Below are 20,234 nucleotides of genomic sequence, written 5' to 3'. Positions count from 1 at the left end.
TAAAGCCGTTCCAAATGCAGAATTTACAAAAAAAATACACTAAAATAAATAAAAAAGAGAGAATCATGTTTCTAGATGTTAAATAGAAAGTTTAATACGTTTATGCTAGTAACTGGGTTTTTTTTATTGGTGCATACGCCCTTTTCAAAAATCGATACCGACATCCTCGTTTTATTTGTCTGCTATCCTCCAAATCAATTTCGGCTGAGTGTCCATCGATATTCGTGGCGCTTATTTTAACAACTTGAAACATTAATGGCGATTATCGAAGTTGTCTTTTCAATCTAATATTTAGTACTTCAATAATCACTAGCTCGATAAAAGATTTCGCAATAAAACGATAATACACTGGTAATCAATGTTAACAAACAAACTTTGACAGATCTCAAAACAGTTAATATATTTAAATGAATTACTACAACTTATATAAATTATCTACTATTTTTCTACAGCTACTAGATAAAAAAAAACTATATTAAGTTGAACTTTAAAGGTATGGTTGCTGAAAACACAAATAGTAAAATTTACAGGAATGCGTTTAACTCCACCAACAAGGGATTTCGAAAATGTCCGCATGGCTGACGGCCATGTGGCATAATGATCAAACAAACAGGTGTTATAGAGTTACATTCTCTGGCCATCAACATAAAACGAAGAAGAAGAGGATCAAACCAACTTTCTGTAGTTTTTAGACAGGGCTGTTTCGAGTGTAATAAAAAGCCACTTTTATTGGAACTCTGTATAGTGAAATAATTATTCAATGCAGTCGGTATTTTGAAATTAAACTAATCAAGGTAACTTCTACTTACATTATAGTTTTTTGACCATATTTTCTTTGATCCAGTAGTGTTTCATAACATCAACTAAAGAGATGCGAGAGCTGCTTGGTTTCCGTAGAAGCTTCGAAATCAGGTCCTTCGATCCAGCACTCATAAACTGAGGATATGTGACTTGCAACTTTTTGATCTTAGCATAGGTAGCTTCGTTCGATTCAGACTCGAACGGCGGATAGCCTACTAGAAACTCGTAGCACAATATTCCCAAGCACCACTGGTCTACCGAATCGTCGTACGAGCTACCTTCGACCATTTCTGGTGGCAAGTAGTCTAAGGTGCCGCACATCGTCTTGCGCTTATTGGAATTGGTATGTGCTGACCAACCGAAATCGGCCAACTTTACATCGTCGTCATCGGTCAACAGGATGTTTTCAGGTTTCAGGTCCCGGTGGATAACATTGTTTGCATGGCAATAATTCAGGGCATCTGCCACTTGATAGGTGTATTTTGCAGAGCGCTTTTCGTTAAAACGACCATGCGGCGATGCTTTAAGGTGTTTGTAGAGCTCTCCTTGGGATGCCAACTCGAGGGCCAGATAGATTCGGCGCTCGTCGTGAAACCAAGTGTACAGTCGAAGTATATGGGGATGTCTGGAAGGTGAAAAATGAATTTATATTTGTACTTAGCTGGTATTTTTAGAAAAAAAAGCAGGAGTGTCACATTGATGTTGCTATTCTTATCTGGTAATTTCAATATGTTATTCCATAAGGGTATCCACACTTTTGCGATTCACTGTATATATGCATTGTAACATTTAAACATGTCCCATTAATTTAGAATTCAGTTATTGAAAGCTTAGATGGGCTGGGGGTCTAAAAAGGGGCGGCAAACTCATCCTGGGCACCACTGTTTGGAAAAACGCACCCATTAACATCTCGGAGTTTGCGATTCGACTGGGGTATGCGAACTCCAAAAAGGAGGAAAAGAGCCGGAAAGAGAAAAGCGCATGGGGAAGCTCTCTTGTCTGCTGGACGTGAAGAAAGATAGACGTGCTTGTCGAAGAGGAGTCGGTAGTTCCCCCGTTCGGTCAAAACTGGTCGCCAGTTGGCGGGATTTTCCCAATTATCCGGCAATAATCACGACGCGAAACGAAAACAACGCGCGTGACAAGTGACAAGAGTGCTCTCGGTTCGGTCGAATATAAAAAAGTGTCCATAGAGGTCTACAATATTACCTCTTTATCACTGAGAACACGTGCGGTGTCCTGGGCCACCTATCCCCATCGCCCCAGATACCCTGAGAAATAAAAGTGGAAAGAAAAAGCCTAAGTGGTTGCAACGATCCCAGTGGCCTCACTGACCGCCCTTGATTGCCTCCAGACCAGCACCAACCCCAAAACGAGCGTAGGAGCCCCTGAGGAAGAGGAAGCCGGTAAGTCTAATTTAGACCCCTGTAAATGTGGTAAAAACTTATATTACATTGTCGTTCCAACAAAAAACGCTCAAAGCGATTTGGAGTTTTTGTTGGTTGCGGGAGGATTAGGACGGGAAGTGTGTGATCTTAAATAAAAAAAAATCATTGCCCCAAAATCTGCGCCCATCAGGTCGAAATACAAAAAAGTAGATCTCCATCTACGTCTGTGGGATTTGCCAAAGGAAAAAAAAAACGTGCAGCAAATCGGTTTTTTTTTTCTCATTGCACTTGCTGCTGTGCGTAATTGTTCTGCAAATATCACCACCGATCGAGTACAATAAAAACTTTTTGCGACTTATTTCTCACTCACTGGCTGGAAGTAAATCTGTAGTTTTTTTTATCCCCCGTGTCCTTGAATAACTAATCGCACGCGATTCAATTACGTGTTGCCTTCAATTTTGTTTCATTTTTTTTGTAAGTTTTTGAAAACCAATCATGTCTTTGGAAAGTGATTACTTCAATGAGATGGTTTTTGTTTATTTAACCCCTGAAGAGGTAATTTTTGAATTGGAAATTAGGAATTTACTAGATGCTAGGGACAGATCTCTTAGTCTCAATCGTAGAAAATTAAAAAACGCGCTACGAGAAGAAAAGGAGGGTTTAATGCGTATATTCGTTTACAACCGGAATCCAGAAAATGAAATTCAGATTTTTCGAGATAGACTCGAACGTGTTTGGGCAAATTTAAGTGTGAATATCCTAGATAGGAAGTTGTCCCAAACTGGTTTACTTCATTTGTACCACCGCATTAAATTGTTCAAACAGTTTTTTGGTACCAGCAGTAGAGCGAACGAAGCAAACAATATCTTCATAAAAGTGATACAAACTTATAACACACATTTTTCAAATCAGAGTTCTTCTGTTGCTTTTACATCTCCTTCGTCGTTCGCAACAATAACAACAATATCAACCGCAACAACCGCTGCTGTTGTGCAGGCAACACAATCCGCTACAGGGAGTTTTGCTATTGTGCCTTTAAGTAGCACAAACGGGGCGAAAAATTGTGTTGCGAATGAAGATTTGCCAGCTGAGTTATTAGGTGCAGCCAGCTTAGAAGCACAGACACAACTCGCTGGTACAACTAATGCAACTTCATCTTTCGTTTCAACGCCCAATATTACAAGATCTGATAGCCCAATTTTGCAATTTCCAACACCAGTTTCAAATTATAATACATCAAATAAGAATTCCCTCCATGATATCAATTCAATTCTACGTGTCAATAATTTATCCATTGTTTCTACATCGGTGTCAATTGCATCGCGCTCGACGACAACAAATAGTACAACCATTTCGTGCGGCGCAGGCGTAAGAACACAGCCTACCTGGTCCATCCCTCAGTACAAAATTTCCTCGCGTATTCAAGCTAACCGACAAGTCCGTTTTGACACACATAGAAATATTGAACCTGAAGTGATGAGTGCTCCGCATACAGTTCAGGGTTGCGCGCCAAATTTTGTGAGAGTGAGTGACCCATATATGGGCGAGCGTGAGAACCAGTGCAATGTGCGTAATGTGTATAATAATTTTGATTTAATGAGTGATGAAGATGATGCTGAATTGAATTACGGTTCAAATAAGCCGAGCTTATTGGCACATGGAAGGAGGAATTCTGGCGCCCAAATTAACACAATTTACGAACCTTCTACGTGGTCTGACCCTAAATACAACTTAGAAGAAGACTACGAAGAAGAAGAACGTTCTCCTTGGAATTACAGGAATCATTCTGCAGCTATCAGAGGTCCACCAGCGAATCGTGTTAGAAGCAGAGATGAGATGAGCGATCAGCAGCAAAATTTTTCAACATTTCCTGCTCGGAATGAATACAATCGACGCAACGCGTCACAGGATAGAGACGGTTGGTCACATCGTGAACAATTTCGCTGGGAATCAGCACCCACACCCAATGTAAACCCTTTTCAAAACATGGATTTCAACCCTATTCCAAATCGATCGAAAACCATTCCCGTAGTGAAATGGCCAATGCGATATTCTGGAGAAGATCGCGGAGCTGGAATCAACACATTTCTGTGGGAAATCAACGACTGGACTCAAGCTCAGCAAACAACGGAATTAGAGCTTTTGAGAACGTTTGGGAATTTACTGACTGGCAAAGCCAAGCTATGGTTCACCAGCAACAAACATCGATTCCAGACTTATTCTGAATTGATTGACAATCTGATTGCTACCTTCCGCCACCCAGATCTAGATCACCACATTTTGATGGAAATATACCAGCGGAGGCAGCAACGGAATGAATCATTTTTAGAATTTTTCTTGGAAGTTGAAAGAAAATTTAAAAGTTTGGCAGAACCAGTTTCAGAGCGCGAAATTGTCCTCACACTTCGAAGAAATATGAAGCCGGATTATAAAAGAGCACTAGTAGGACGAGAAATTCACAATTTATTTGAATTGCAGAAAGCTTGTCGTGAAATTGATGCTACTAACACCTACTTGTTGACCAGGAGTCTACCAATTTCTCAGACTAATTCTGTTCATGAGGATAGGACATCACCCATGTACAGGCAGTCAGCAACGTACAACAACAACGTTAGACCGCAGCAAAGAAGTTATCCTTTTTTGAACGATCGAGATAATCGAGGCAATAAACCCAACCAAAATCATCAGGGTTACCAGCAAGCAGATAGTCGAAATCGGAATTCGGGAAACCAGTATCCGAAACCAATTAATCCGAATAACCGAGAAAATTCGCGAAACAGAGGTAGTTTTCCTCGTAGTGAAAACAGACAAAATTCAGAAAACCAAAATTTTCAACTTAACAAAAATAAAGAAGGACAAAAACAAGAACTTGGTGGTTTGAAACCTGACCATCAAATTGCTGGAACATCAAGGCAGGTTAATCAACCTAAAGATTCCACTCGATTCAAAAATTTGGAAATTAGAATTCGTGATCATATTCCATTGAATGATAAATTTTCTTGTTTCAATTGTCAGAGTCAACAACATTTGACTGATAGTTGTTCTGAACCTTATAGTATTCATTGTCAAGTGTGTGGTTTTCAAGGTTTTCCCACGCATAAATGTCCGTTTTGTTCAAAAAACGTTCAGCGTCAGAAGGACATGAGTCCTTCAAAGTAGATTATTCCCCCGAACAAGTACTTTTGTCTTTAGGTTATGAACCGCTCTCGGTAAACGAAGAGCAGGATTCAGAATTTGTTTTGTCATTATTAAATGAAAATCGTCCGTTTATTTTTCCATCCATTTATAATCAATCTATTCGTACACTTTTAGATAGTGGAAGTCAGAAAACTCTGATTTCACTTCAGACAGCACGTATTTGGCAAGGATTAGGAACTAAGATTCATCCTAGCAACGTGAGATTAACTAGCGCGTCCGGTGATACACTAAAAGTAATTGGTACCGTTTATCTTCCATATCAATATGGAAATCAAACTAGAATTGTAGAAACAACAGTCGTTGAGGCTCTTCCGGTAGAATGCATCGCAGGAATGGATTTCTTCAATGCTTTCGAAATCCACATTTTGAAAGGGGAGGAAATGATTTGTCAAATCAATGAATCTCTTTCTCCAGAGTCAGAATCGAAGCTTATTGAGTTAACTGAGGATCAAAGTGAAGAAATTGAACGCATCAAACGTATTTTTAAACCCGCGGTATCTGATGTTCTAGAAGTAACTCCACTAATTGAACACCATATAGAAATTAAAGAAGAGTTTAAGGATATCGCGCCTGTTCGAGTTATGCCCTTTCCGTTTTCTCCGGTGATCCAGAAAAAATTAAATGAAGAAATAGATAGACTTTTACAGTTAGGGATCATTGAAGAATCTCATTCAGAATGGTCATTAAATGCAGTTCCAATTAAGAAACCCAATGGTACAGTGCGTCTCTGTTTGGACGCTCGCAAATTAAATGAGCGTACTAAACGAGATAGTTATCCGATTGCTCATATTGGTCGAATACTCGGAAGATTAGGAAAAACTCGTTACCTTAGTACCATCGACTTGAAAGATGCTTTCTTACAAGTTCCTCTATCGCGCGAATCAAAACCACTGACAGCGTTTTGTATCCAGGGACGTGGCTTGTTCCAGTACACCCGCCTTCCTTTCGGTCTGTGTAACAGTCCTGCGACATTATCCCGTCTCATGGACCGAATTCTGGGAAACGGTGCACTGGAACCACAAGTATTCGTGTACCTGGACGACATAATTCTGGCTAGTGATAGTTTTGAGGAGCATATCAGGCTTCTAGAAGAAGTAGCTCATCGTTTAGCTGATGCTAATTTGGCAATAAACATCGACAAGTCCCAATTCTGCCGATCAGAAGTGCCATTTTTAGGCTATTTGCTGTCGTGTGATGGTCTACGCCCGGATCCCGCCAAAATTCAAGGAATTTTAGACTTCGAAGCACCGAGAACCGTAAGACAAATCCGTAGATTTTTAGGCATGGTAAACTATTACCGCCGGTTTGTCTCGGATTTCAGTACGATAACGGTGCCCATCTCGGATCTTCTGGCAGGAAAACCCAAATTAGTGAAATGGACTCCAGAAGCGGAAGACGCGTTCCGGAAAATCAAGGAGAAATTAGTGACCGCTCCAATTCTGTCGAACCCAGATTTTGAGTTAGAGTTTGTTGTTCAGACAGATGCCAGCGACAAAGCCGTAGCGGGAGTACTAACGCAGGTGCAAGCTGGATCTGAGAAAGTGATCAGCTTTTTCTCGCAGAAGCTCAACTCGGCTCAACAAAACTACTCGGCTACCGAAAAGGAAGCATTAGCGGCACTTCTTTCCATTGACAAATTTCGGGGTTATATAGAAGGCAGCCACTTTACCTTGGTGACGGATGCCTCGGCCTTGCAGTACATCCGGAACAACAAATGGAAACCGTCATCTCGATTGAGCAGATGGAGTTTGGAGCTGCAGCATTTAGATATGACCATCATCCACAGGCGAGGAATCGACAACGTCGTCCCTGATGCCCTGTCGCGCAGCATTTGCGCTGTGCAGGGTTCAACGTTTCAAGAATTAGTGAATAAAAATTCAGCAGAACCCAGAACAGTATCCGGATTTTCGCTTCGAAGATGATCAGCTGTGGAAGTATGTGGCCGTTGAGGAGGAGCCATATGACGTACGATTCGAGTGGAAAATGGTTCCACCTCCGGAAACCCGAACGCAGATAATCGAGCAGGAACACGAAATGAGCTTTCATCTCGGAGTGGAAAAGACGCTGTCACGACTTCAGCTTCGCTATTATTGGCCACATATGGCAACAGAAGTTCGAAAGTCAATTCAGAAATGTACGGTGTGTAAGGAGACGAAACCAGCCACAGTGCCGGTTGTACCGCTGATGGGTAAGCAGAAAATAGCAGACCATCCCTGGCAGATAGTTGCAATGGATTACATTGGACCTTTACCGAAAAGTCGATCAGGATTCATGCATATTTTGGTGATTCAGGATCTTTTCAGCAAATGGTGTCAACTTCATCCAGTTCGACGAGTTGAGTCAGGAAATCTTTGCAAAATTCTTCGCGAGGAATGGTTTCTAAAACACTCGATCCCGGAGATCGTGTTAACAGACAACGCCACGACTTTTACGTCTAAAGATTTTCGAAGCTTACTGGAACGATTTGAAGTCAAACACTGGACAACCTCACGCCACCACAGCCAAGGAAATCCAGTGGAGCGCTTAAATCGTTCCATTAATGCTGCCATTCGGACATACTGTAAAAAGGACCAGCGATGTTGGGATACCCGAATTGCCGACATTCAACACGTGTTTAACAACACGGTACATTCCGCTACCGGTTGTACGCCGTATTTCGTCACGCACAAACACGAGATTGCCAGAACTGGCCCAGATCATAGCCGCTGGCGTCACAAAGAAGATTATGTTCCCGAAAATGATTCGAATATCAGTGAAGAGATATACGATATAGTGAAAAAGAATTTACTTAAAGCTTGCGAAACAAGTGCTAAGTGTTACAATTTACGAAAAAAGTCTCGACCAGAGTCTTTTAAAGTCGGTCAGTGTATTTATCGAAGAAATTTCAAACAATCAAACGCGGGTGAATATTACAACGCGAAATTGGCACCGATGTATCTGCCCTGTCGTGTGGTTGCACTGCATGGGTCCAGCTCATATGAGTTGGAAGATTTGGAAGGACGCAACATAGGCACATGGCCAGCAGAACATCTCAAACCGTAAATATTTTCACATTTCAAATCACTCACTAAGTACCATCTCAATCTTGTCCCTGATTGGTTAGAATAGTTGTTAAATTGAGTAGGCATCTCTCCCGCAATTCCACTACTACCTTGTTGAATCTCTCACAAATTTTTGTCGAGAGAGCGAGCTACAATCGGTGAGTAGCAACTCCTTCCGTTTCCGTCCAATTAGCCTCTCATTAGGAGAGCATCGTAAGGACTTTTCCGGAAAATTCCACCCTCCAGTCACGTGAGTGAGCAATGGTTGCCTCTAGTAACTCACCATTTCGGTTGAGTGTTATAAAAGGGGAAAAAACCCACGCGCTTGTTGAGCTAGGAGATGATTTTTTTTAAGGCCGGCCAAATAAAACTAAGTTTTAATTGATAATTAATAAAACTCGATCGTCAATCGTACTATTTGAATCTTTCAACGAAAGATGGCCAACATAGGGAAATTGGCGATCTCCGGTTGTGGGGACGAGACCAAATCTGCTTAACCTTTCTGACCTGATGGGACGGATATCGCGTACTCCGTAATCGTTGATCCACTTCACGAACTTTTCCGACCACGACAGAAGGATGGTCAAATTAGATTTATTGACATCATTTGCGGGACATTATAAATCTCAACCAGCGGCCCTCAGATAGGGCTCATCGAGGATTCAAACTGTCCGATATATTGTGGCCTCAGCCACCAAGACTCACCGTAGTGGCGTTGCTAGACTACAGGGGTCGCCCACATGCGCGAACCCCAGGATGAATCCTCGACTAACTAAAGAAACCGAGTTCAGACGACTTTGAATTAGATTGATTAATTGTGGGGTGTTAGAGTAATTGTTTAGTTTAATAAAATTAATATTTATTTTCTTCTCTAGAATAATTTTCGATTTGTATTTATTTAGTTCTTTTTGCATGTTGTTACATGTTATTTGATTTATTAACTAAAAAAAAATACTTGTCGTCTTTTTTTTTTCTCTGAATCGGGGGTAAATGTAACATTTAAACATGTCCCATTAATTTAGAATTCAGTTATTGAAAGCTTAGATGGGCTGGGGGTCTAAAAAGGGGCGGCAAACTCATCCTGGGCACCACTGTTTGGAAAAACGCACCCGTTAACATCTCGGAGTTTGCGATTCGACTGGGGTATGCGAACTCCAAAAAGGAGGAAAAGAGCCGGAAAGAGAAAAGCGCATGGGGAAGCTCTCTTGTCTGCTGGACGTGAAGAAAGATAGACGTGCTTGTCGAAGAGGAGTCGGTAGTTCCCCCGTTCGGTCAAAACTGGTCGCCAGTTGGCGGGATTTTCCCAATTATCCGGCAATAATCACGACGCGAAACGAAAACAACGCGCGTGACAAGTGACAAGAGTGCTCTCGGTTCGGTCGAATATAAAAAAGTGTCCATAGAGGTCTACAATATTACCTCTTTATCACTGAGAACACGTGCGGTGTCCTGGGCCACCTATCCCCATCGCCCCAGATACCCTGAGAAATAAAAGTGGAAAGAAAAAGCCTAAGTGGTTGCAACGATCCCAGTGGCCTCACTGACCGCCCTTGATTGCCTCCAGACCAGCACCAACCCCAAAACGAGCGTAGGAGCCCCTGAGGAAGAGGAAGCCGGTAAGTCTAATTTAGACCCCTGTAAATGTGGTAAAAACTTATATTACAGCATGCAGAAAAAATCCAAAATATGAGCGCTAATAATCACAGCAGCTTTGCCTACTAGCGTCACGTCGAATACGTCGCGACGTTGAACATTATAACGACGCAGCGCGAGTTTCCTAGGAAACTTGAAGCATGCGATTGATGCCCCAAGGAAAATGTACAGTAAATAACATAAACAATGTTCGAGTACTACATCAAAATCGCCTACTGGACTGAAAAAAGAAAAACAATCCTTCGAATGACAGGACAGGAATCTCGCTAGTAAAAAAAGTGTCGCTAGTCCTACTGTCGTTATTCGGTTTGGTGCTATACACATAATACTCACTTTAAACGCGACTGGATTTCGACTTCCCGCAGGAGCTGCTTCTCGACACGACCTTTGACCAGTTCCGACTTGAACATCACCTTCATGGCCACCATGAATTTTGTGTGCTTTTCCCGCGCCAGATACACCCGGCCGAACTTTCCGCGGCCAAGCGCACAACCCAGCTCGAAATCATCTTTGCTCCATTGGTAGCTGTTTCCGTAGGCGGGATGCGACATCATATTCACGATGTACTGCGTAACTCCAACGACATTCTCTGAACTTACACCGTCGATCAGCTCAGGTAGATTGTCCATCGTGTACTGTTTCATTTTGAAATGCTCGAAAATTGATTTTTAACTTAAAAACTGAAAGGAAAATTCGTTCCACAAAATCGACGCTTGCTAGAATTCCAACGATTTTTCAAAATCTTGCTGGTGAACCTTCAAAACAATGCAATAAGGTCAACTGCTGGCTTGTATCAAGTTAAGGCCGAAACGTTTCAGCGTCAAGGCCGAAACATTTCAACTCGCCAAGAAACGCTAGCGCTATCTGTGGGGCAATAGAAAAAGCTTTGCTATAACAATTTTCAACGATAATTCTCTAGGTTCGTCGCAAGTGAAATTAAAATTTCATTTCAATTTATTCGAAAATATTTGTTCAAAAATCTAAAAAAAACACGTAGCCACTATATCAGCATCGTTCTATAGACTCTGCTGAACAATCTGGTATAGGTGAGACATTCTGAATTGTGGGCAGTTTCGAGATACAGGGTGTTCAAATGTTGAACAGAAGAATTTTTATGGAAAAACCAAAAATTTTCTTTTCATTTATTCGAAAATATTTGTTCAAAAATCTAAAAAAAAACACGTAGCCACTATATCAGCATCGTTCTATAGACTCTGCTGAACAATCTGGTATAGGTGAGACATTCTGAATTGTGGGCAGTTTCGAGATACAGGGTGTTCAAATGTTGAACAGAAGAATTTTTATGGAAAAACCAAAAATTTTCTTTTCATTTATTCGAAAATATTTGTTCAAAAATCTAAAAAAAAACACGTAGCCACTGTATCAGCATCGTTCTATAGACTCTGCTGAACAATCTGGTATAGGTGAGACATTCTGAATTGTGGGCAGTTTCGAGATACAGGGTGTTCAAATGTTGAACAGAAGAATTTTTATGGAAAAACCAAAAATTTTCTTTTCATTTATTCGAAAATATTTGTTTAAAAATCTAAAAAAAACACGTAGCCACTATATCAGCATCGTTCTATAGACTCTGCTGAACAATCTGGTATAGGTGAGACATTGTGAATTGTAGGCAGTTTCGAGATACAGGGTGTTCAAATGTTGAACAGAAGATTTCTTATGGAAAAACCAAAAATTTTGTATTCATTTATTCGAAAATATTTGTTCAAAAATCTAAAAAAAAACACGTAGCCACTATATCAGCATCGTTCTATAGACTCTGCTGAACAATCTGGTATAGGTGAGACATTCTGAATTGTGGGCAGTTTCGAGATACAGGGTGTTCAAATGTTGAACAGAAGAATTTTTATGGAAAAACCAAAAATTTTCTTTTCATTTATTCGAAAATATTTGTTCAAAAATCTAAAAAAAAACACGTAGCCACTATATCAGCATCGTTCTATAGACTCTGCTGAACAATCTGGTATAGGTGAGACATTCTGAATTGTGGGCAGTTTCGAGATACAGGGTGTTCAAATGTTGAACAGAAGAATTTTTATGGAAAAACCAAAAATTTTCTTTTCATTTATTCGAAAATATTTGTTCAAAAATCTAAAAAAAAACACGTAGCCACTATATCAGCATCGTTCTATAGACTCTGCTGAACAATCTGGTATAGGTGAGACATTCTGAATTGTGGGCAGTTTCGAGATACAGGGTGTTCAAATGTTGAACAGAAGAATTTTTATGGGAAAACCAAAAATTTTCTTTTCATTTATTCGAAAATATTTGTTCAAAAATCTAAAAAAAAACACGTAGCCACTATATCAGCATCGTTCTATAGACTCTGCTGAACAATCTGGTATAGGTGAGACATTCTGAATTGTGGGCAGTTTCGAGATACAGGGTGTTCAAATGTTGAACAGAAGAATTTTTATGGAAAAACCAAAAATTTTCTTTTCATTTATTCGAAAATATTTGTTCAAAAATCTAAAAAAAACACGTAGCCACTATATCAGCATCGTTCTATAGACTCTGCTGAACAGTTTGGTATAGGTGAGACATTGTGAATTGTAGGCAGTTTCGAGATACAGGATGTTCAAATTTTGAACAGAAGATTTCTTATGGAAAAACCAAAAATTTTCTTTTCATTTATTCGAAAATATTTGTTCAAAAATCTAAAAAAAACACGTAGCCACTATATCAGCATCGTTCTATAGACTCTGCTGAACAATCTGGTATAGGTGAGATATTCTGGATTGTGGGCAGTTTCGAGATACAGGGTGTTCAAATGTTGAACAGAAGAATTTTTATGGAAAAACCAAAAATTTTCTTTTCATTTATTCGAAAATATTTGTTCAAAAATCTAAAAAAAAACACGTAGCCACTATATCAGCATCGTTCTATAGACTCTGCTGAACAATCTGGTATAGGTGAGACATTCTGAATTGTGGGCAGTTTCGAGATACAGGGTGTTCAAATGTTGAACAGAAGAATTTTTATGGAAAAACCAAAAATTTTCTTTTCATTTATTCGAAAATATTTGTTCAAAAATCTAAAAAAAAAACACGTAGCCACTATATCAGCATCGTTCTATAGACTCTGCTGAACAATCTGGTATAGGTGAGACATTCTGAATTGTGGGCAGTTTCGAGATACAGGGTGTTCAAATGTTGAACAGAAGAATTTTTATGGAAAAACCAAAAATTTTCTTTTCATTTATTCGAAAATATTTGTTTAAAAATCTAAAAAAAAACACGTAGCCACTATATCAGCATCGTTCTATAGACTCTGCTGAACAATCTGGTATAGGTGAGACATTCTGAATTGTGGGCAGTTTCGAGATACAGGGTGTTCAAATGTTGAACAGAAGAATTTTTATGGAAAAACCAAAAATTTTCTTTTCATTTATTCGAAAATATTTGTTTAAAAATCTAAAAAAAAAACACGTAGCCACTATATCAGCATCGTTTTATAGACTCTGCTGAACAATCCGGTATAGGTGAGACATTGTGAATTGTAGGCAGTTTCGAGATATAGGGTGTTCAAATGTTGAACAGAAGATTTCTTATGGAAAAACCAAAAATTTTCTTTTCATTCATTCGAAAATATTTGTTCAAAAATCTAAAAAAAAACACGTAGCCACTATATCAGCATCGTTCTATAGACTCTGTTGAACAGTTTGGTATAGGTGAGACATTGTGAATTGTAGGCAGTTTCGAGATACAGGGTGTTCAAATGTTGAACAGAAGATTTCTTATGGAAAAACCAAAAACTTTCTTTTCATTTATTCGAAAATATTTGTTCAAAAATCTAAAAAAAAAAACACGTAGCCACTATATCAGCATCAGCATCGTTCTATAGACTCTGCTAAACAATCTGGTATAGGTGAGACATTGTGAATTGTAGGCAGTTTCGAGATACAGGGTGTTCAAATGTTGAACAGAAGAATTTTTATGGAAAAACCAAAAACTTTCTTTTCATTTATTCGAAAATATTTGTTCAAAAATCTAAAAAAAAACACGTAGCCACTATATCAGCATCGTTCTATAGACTCTGCTGAACAATCTGGTATAGGTGAGACATTCTGAATTGTGGGCAGTTTCGAGATACAGGGTGTGAGCTGCTTACACGCCTAGGGAATTGAACCGCTGCTCTCTAGATTGCAATGAATCTCACCAGCCTCTCGACCAATCCAGCAATAGTTCATTGCCATTGTAAATTAGTATTTAAACTCAATATCATTTGAGATGATTGAATAGATTGGTTGGTTCCTTATGTCGTTTGAAGGACTTTCAGTACACAATATGAATAATATCAATAATTCGCATCATCAAAAATTTATTCGAATATCTTAACATTTATAAGAAAAATTCGAAAAAAAACTTGAATTCCATTTGTAAATATCAGTACAGATATAAACAAAACAAATACCATGAGAAGAAATTGACAAACTGTAGAGAATATTGATAGTTAGACAGTTATAAAAATAATAAAAATCATAATGCTTGTGAAAAAGACCCCTTATAACAAAAATGTATAATTATGTTATGATAATTACGAATCCATTTGAAATTTCGATTCTTATACGAACCGGTATACTGGCAACTGCTACATAGATCGAGAGAAATTAGTGTCGGAGTAGAATGAGAACCTGAGGGAAAAGAACGCTAAAATTGAGATAAGTGTGTGTTTGTGATAGGCAATTTCTCGGAGAGTAATGCTTCGAGGTCGGTCGAAGAAGAAGTGAAAGTCTGTTAGTAAAGAATTGTTGAGAAGCGCGTATTATTTTTCTGGTTAGTCGAGTAAATTGAGTTTAAAAAGAAAATAAAAGTCGTTTGAAAAGTGCGGTTCAAGAAATAAAATGTGCATCAGTCACGACAATGGCGCAGCCGGTAGGCATGTAGGTATGTTTAGCTCAGGAAATTTTGAAGGAAATTGATAGAATAGGAAAGTGGAGTGCGATATGGTTGCTTAATGTTTGGAAAGCCTGAAGATGGCGACGGAATAAGTTATCTTGCCGTTCTAATTAGATGGTTCAATAATCGATGGTGAGTATTTTTTTTTTTTTGTAAGATATAATGATCTGTAGACTACATATATGTATGAATTGAATTAGGAATGTTATATTCGTTGCGCAAGAGTGCGTAAATTTATATTGCTGAGTGAATTTTAAAATTATGTACCACAATAATGCCGTTGGAGTAATGATAGTTCTCAATGAAAAATAAATGCAAAATAGTCCATTTGAGGTATTGAAAGTCCTCAATGGTCCCACTAGGGCGAATGACAGTCCCTAGTGGGTGTAATTAATAAAAAAATAGAAGCAAAATAGTCCATTTGGGGTAGTGATAGTCCTCAATGGTCCCACTAGGGCGAATGACAGTTCCTAGTGGGTGTAATTAATAAAAAATAGTCCATTTGGGGTAATGATAGTCCTCAATGGTCCCACTAGGGTTAATGACAGTCCCTAGTGGGTGCAATTTAAACAAAAATAGAAGTAAAATAGTCCATTTGGGATAATGAAAGTCCTCAATGGTCCCACTAGGGTGAATGACAGTCCCTAGTGGGTGTAATTAATAAAAAATAGAAGCAAAATAGTCCATTTGGGGTAATGATAGTCCTCAATGGTCCCACTAGGGCGAATGACAGTCCCTAGTGGGTGTAATTAATAAAAAATAGAAGCAAAATAGTCCGTTTGGGGTAATGATAGTCCTCAATGGTCCCGCTAAGGTGAATGACAGTCCTTAGTGGGTGTAATTTGTAAAAATAATGAGCAAAGCGAAAAAAGCAAGAAATAATTAAAAAAATATAAAAAGTACAAAAAAGAAAATAGAAAATAATGAAAAGATTCAAGAGCAAAGTGCCAATGATAAAATCAAATTAAGAGTTAAGCGGAAGTGTATAGCAAAAAAAAAGATACAACAATTAAGGCAAGGAGACGAGAGCAAACCGTAAAGAGTAGAAAATTAAGAGTAAAAAACAGAATAAAAAAAGTGAATAGTAATGAGTAAACGCCAATCGCGAGTCAAAAAAAGTAATAAAAGTGAAGTGAAAAGCGTGATGAGTAAATAATACAGGAAGATAAAGAGTGAACCGAAAAGTGTAACGAATATAGAGTACATAATGAAAAAGTTAACAGTTGAGATCTGAAAATAAAGAGAAAAAGTAGAGCTGACAGAGTTAAAAACATAAGAGTAAAAAATGAGGAGTAAAGAGTTGAAAGTGAAGAGTTAAAAAAGTCAAGCTTCGAAGTTAAGGGTATCAATTTAAGAGTAAAGAGTTAACAGTTAAGAGTGAATAGTAAAGAGTCAAATGTTAACTGTAAAGACTAAATCCAAAAAATAAAGAGAAGAGCGAGTTCAGTTTAAAGTTAAAAGGAAGAAAGAGTGAAGAATATAAAGTGAAACGTCAATAATGAAGAATAAAGAGATAACAATAAAAAGAAATTTGTAATTAGTAAATGGAAAAGAGTGTAGAGTTTAGATTCGCGAGTAAAAAAAAAGAGTAAAGTGAAAAGAGTGATGATTAAATAATACAAAAGTAAACAGTAAAGAGTTGCAAGTAAAGAAAAAACGAAAGCTTACAGAGTTGAGAGTAAAGACGAGAAAGAATGCAGAGTAAAAAGTTGAGAATAAAGTTCAGCTTAAAAAGTTAAGTGTGAAGATTTAAGAGTAAAGATAAACAGTGAAGTTTAAACAGCAAAGAGGTAAGCCCAAGTATGCCACCTGAAATTTGAACCATAAAGAGTAAACAGAGAAGAGGAAAGAGTAAAGAATAGAAAGCAAGAACTGAAATTTAAACAGTAAAGAGAGGAGTAAAAAAAATTCAATAGTATAGAATGAGAAGTAAAAAGCTAATAGTAAAAAGTTTAGATTGAAAAGTGAAGATTAAAGGGTAAAAAATAAAAAAAAAAAAATAGTGAAAGGCAAAGACATAACAGTTGAAAGAAAAAAGTAGAAAATTAAAAGTTTAAAGTAAAGAATGGAGAGTAAAAAGTACAGAGCTGAGCATAAAGATTCAAGGCTAAAGAATGAGAAGTAATGATTAAATAGGATGAAGATGAGAAAAAAAGTAGAAAGTAAAGGGTCAAAAGTAAAAGGTGAAGAGGAAAGGGATAACAATAAAAATAAAATAGTCATTAGTAAATAAAAAAGAGTATAGAGTACAGAATCGCGAGTAAAGAAAAAATAAGAGTGAAGTGAAAAGAGTTATGAGTACATAATAAAAAAGTAAACAGTAGAGATCTGAGAATAAATAGAAAATGTAAAGCTTGCAGAGTTAAAAAAATGAGGAGTAAAGAGTTGAGAGTGAAAAACAAAAGCTTTCAAGTTAAGAGTATCAATTTAGGAGTAAAGAGTTAACAGTTCAAAGTGAATAGTAAAGAGTTAAATGTAAACTGAGAGGAAAAAAAATCAAAAAGTAAAAAGTAGAGCAAGTTTAGTTAAAAGTTTAAAAGTAGAGAGAGTGAAGAATAAAAAGTAAAACGTCAATAATGAAGAGGAAAGAGATAACTATAAAATGAAAAGAGTAAAGAGTTAAAAGTAAAGACTACAGAATAAACAGTTAATGAAGAGTAAAAAGTGAAAAGTTAAATTTATTGAGTGCAGAGTTTTAGAGTGCAGACTAAAAAGTAAAAAGGTATAGGGTCAAGAGAATAGATTGTACAGCAAACTGCAAAAAAAAAACTATAAAGTGAACAGTGAAGAATAGAAAAATAAAAATTCAAAGAAAAGAGTAAAAGGTTAAAAGTGAAGAGTAATGTGTGAAGAGTGAAGAGTAGAATGCAAAGAGCAAAGCGTGATGAGTTGAGGCTAATGTGTAAGGAGTAATGAGGAAGAGTAAAGAGAAAAAAAAAAGAATCAAGAGCAAAGAGTTAAGTGCAAAGATAAAGAATAAAGAGAGACAAATTAAATGTAAAGAGTGAAAGCAAAGTGTGAAGAGTGAAAAGTTAAGAGCAAAGAGTAAAGAATAAAGAGAGACGAATTAAATGTAAAGAGTGAAGAGTCGTAAGTAAAGAGTAAAACGTTAAAAGTAAAGAGTTGAAAGGGTAGAGTAAATAATGTATAGTAGAGATTAGAAAGAGAAAAGAGTATAGAGTTGAAGGAGTAAAGTAAAAAGATAACAATTAAAAGTGTAAAGAGTTAATAGTTGCGGGTCAAGAACGAAAAATGAAGACTAAGAATCAAGAGTTGATAGTAAACAGTAGAAAGTAAATAATAAAGAATGTAATGACCGAATAGAAATAAGCTAAGACAAAAACGTTAAGAGTCAAGATACTAGAGAAAATAGTTAAAAGTAGAGAGCAAAAAAAAGCAAAGAGTAAAGAGTAAAACAAATAAGAAGTTAAAAATAAAAAGATAACAATAAAATGGAAAGAGTTAATAGTAGAGAGTAAATAATGAAGGGTGTAATGTAAAGTGTCAAGAGTAAAGGTAAAGAGTAAAGACAGTTTGGAAAGCAAAGAGCAAAGAGTTAAGAGTAATGAGGGAAGAGTAAAGAGTTAAAATTAACAGAGAAGTATAGAGTAAAGAGTTAAGCGAAATGTATGGTGTAAAGAATAAATGATTATGATTCAAAGAGTATAGTATATAGTAAAGAGTAAAATGAAAAGACTAAAGAGCAATGAGTTAAGACTAAAATGTCAAATATAAGTGATGAGGAGAGAAGAGAAAATAATAAAAATATGAGAGTGGAGAAAAAGAAGAGTGAAGAGTAAAAGGTCTACAGTAAAGAGATAACAATAAAGGGAGTTTAGAGTGAATATCGCGTTAAGAGTAAGCAGTAAAAAGTAAATAGTAAAGAGTTAAAATGTATAGAGTAAAGTGAAATAAGTTTAAACTAATAAAAGTAAATAATGCAGATAGGAGAGTAAATTTTAGAAAATAAAAAGCGAAAAGAGAAAGAAATAGGAAGAAAGAAGTTAAGAGTAAAGAATGTAATGTAAAAGTGTATTGAATGGAGAGTAAAAGGTAGAATATCAAGAGTTAAGGGTAAATACCGAATTTGATGATTGAAGGGTAAAGAGTAAAAATTAAAGAGAAAAGAGTGATGAGTTGAGAGTAATGAGTAGAGAGAAATGAGGAAAAGTAAAAGACAAAGAGTAAAGAGTAAAAATTACAAGTTTAGAGTGAAGAGAAAAAAAGAGAATAAAGAGTTAAGAATAAACGATTAAGGCTCACAAGAGTAAAGCGTGAAGAATAAAGAGTTAAGATTAAAAAATAGTTAACCCTTCGTTCCATAAAGTAACAAATTTGCAACAATTAATGTATGGGAAAAATGAAAAATTGTATTTTATTTTAATTTTTTTTCTTGATGTACTCTTCCTTTCCAACTATAAAAAATGATTTTTAAGAAAAAATAAAAAATCATGAAATAAAGGGTTAAGAATAAAAATTAAAGAAAAAAAAATAATTTTAAGAGTAGAAAAAAGAATAAAGAGAACGGTTCGTTGTGAAGATTAGAAGTAAAAGAGATGAGAAAATAATGAATAAAAAATCGATAAAAAAAAAAGAGTTAAGCGTTAAGAAATAAGTGCAGCGAGAAGGAGTATAAAGCAAAAAACGGGAAGAATTAAAAGTGAAAAGTAAAGATAAAAAAAAATGCAGTCAAGAGTAGAGAATAGAAATATAAAAATAAATAGAAAATATATAGTTAAAGAAGTGAATTGTATAAAAAATAGAATAGTGAAAGCATTGATCAAAAAGTAAACATTTAAGAGCCAGGTTTAAAAAGTAGTCAGTGAAATGTATAGAATAAAAAGTGTAACTAAAGGTGTAAAGACCAATTCTCAATTAGTAAAGATTTCATAATAAAAAGCAAAGTGTGTAGATTAACTAAAAAAAAAAATAAAGTTCAATGAAAAGATTGAGCTGATTGTAAACAAAAAAATAGTAAAAAGTAAGATAAGTCAAGTTAGTAAATTTACGAAGAAGATACTTTGTTCTTTTAATTTATAAACACTACATTATATATAGCACATTTTAGAATAGATTGCAATTTGATATAAGTAGTTGACTAGTAGGAGTACAAGTGGAGGCGAATGTAGAGAATATTGATAGTTAGACAGTTATAAAAATAATAAAAATCATAATGCTTGTGAAAAAGACCCCTTATAACAAAAATGTATAATTATGTTATGATAATTACGAAT

At 36.6% G+C, this 20,234-nt stretch overlaps 1 protein-coding gene across 1 annotated transcript; it reads right to left on the bottom strand.

Annotated features, from left to right (window-relative positions):
- Positions 1–516: 516 nt before the first annotated feature.
- LOC129739471 (aurora kinase B-like) lies at positions 517–10,844 on the bottom strand. Its single transcript, XM_055730943.1, has 2 exons — positions 10,415–10,844; positions 517–1,426 (listed from the first exon to the last, which is right to left on the bottom strand). Exons 1-2 carry the CDS (start codon positions 10,723–10,725, stop codon positions 811–813), a joined length of 927 nt encoding a protein of 308 aa, XP_055586918.1. The 5' UTR covers positions 10,726–10,844; the 3' UTR covers positions 517–810.
- Positions 10,845–20,234: the final 9,390 nt, after the last annotated feature.

This window comes from Uranotaenia lowii, chromosome 1 (assembly GCF_029784155.1).
Source record: "Uranotaenia lowii strain MFRU-FL chromosome 1, ASM2978415v1, whole genome shotgun sequence".
NCBI lineage: Eukaryota > Metazoa > Arthropoda > Insecta > Diptera > Culicidae > Uranotaenia > Uranotaenia lowii.
This window is presented reverse-complemented; position numbering and strand designations above follow the sequence as displayed.

Bases quoted from the DNA above. Each gene is read 5' to 3' on its own strand.
- LOC129739471 (XM_055730943.1), bottom strand. From the start codon at position 10,725: ATGAAACAGTACACGATGGACAATCTACCTGAGCTGATCGACGGTGTA. The intron at 1,427-10,414 runs GTGAGTATTATG...TTCACCTTCCAG, and splicing joins GAAATCCAGTCGCGTTTAAA to ACATCCCCATATACTTCGAC.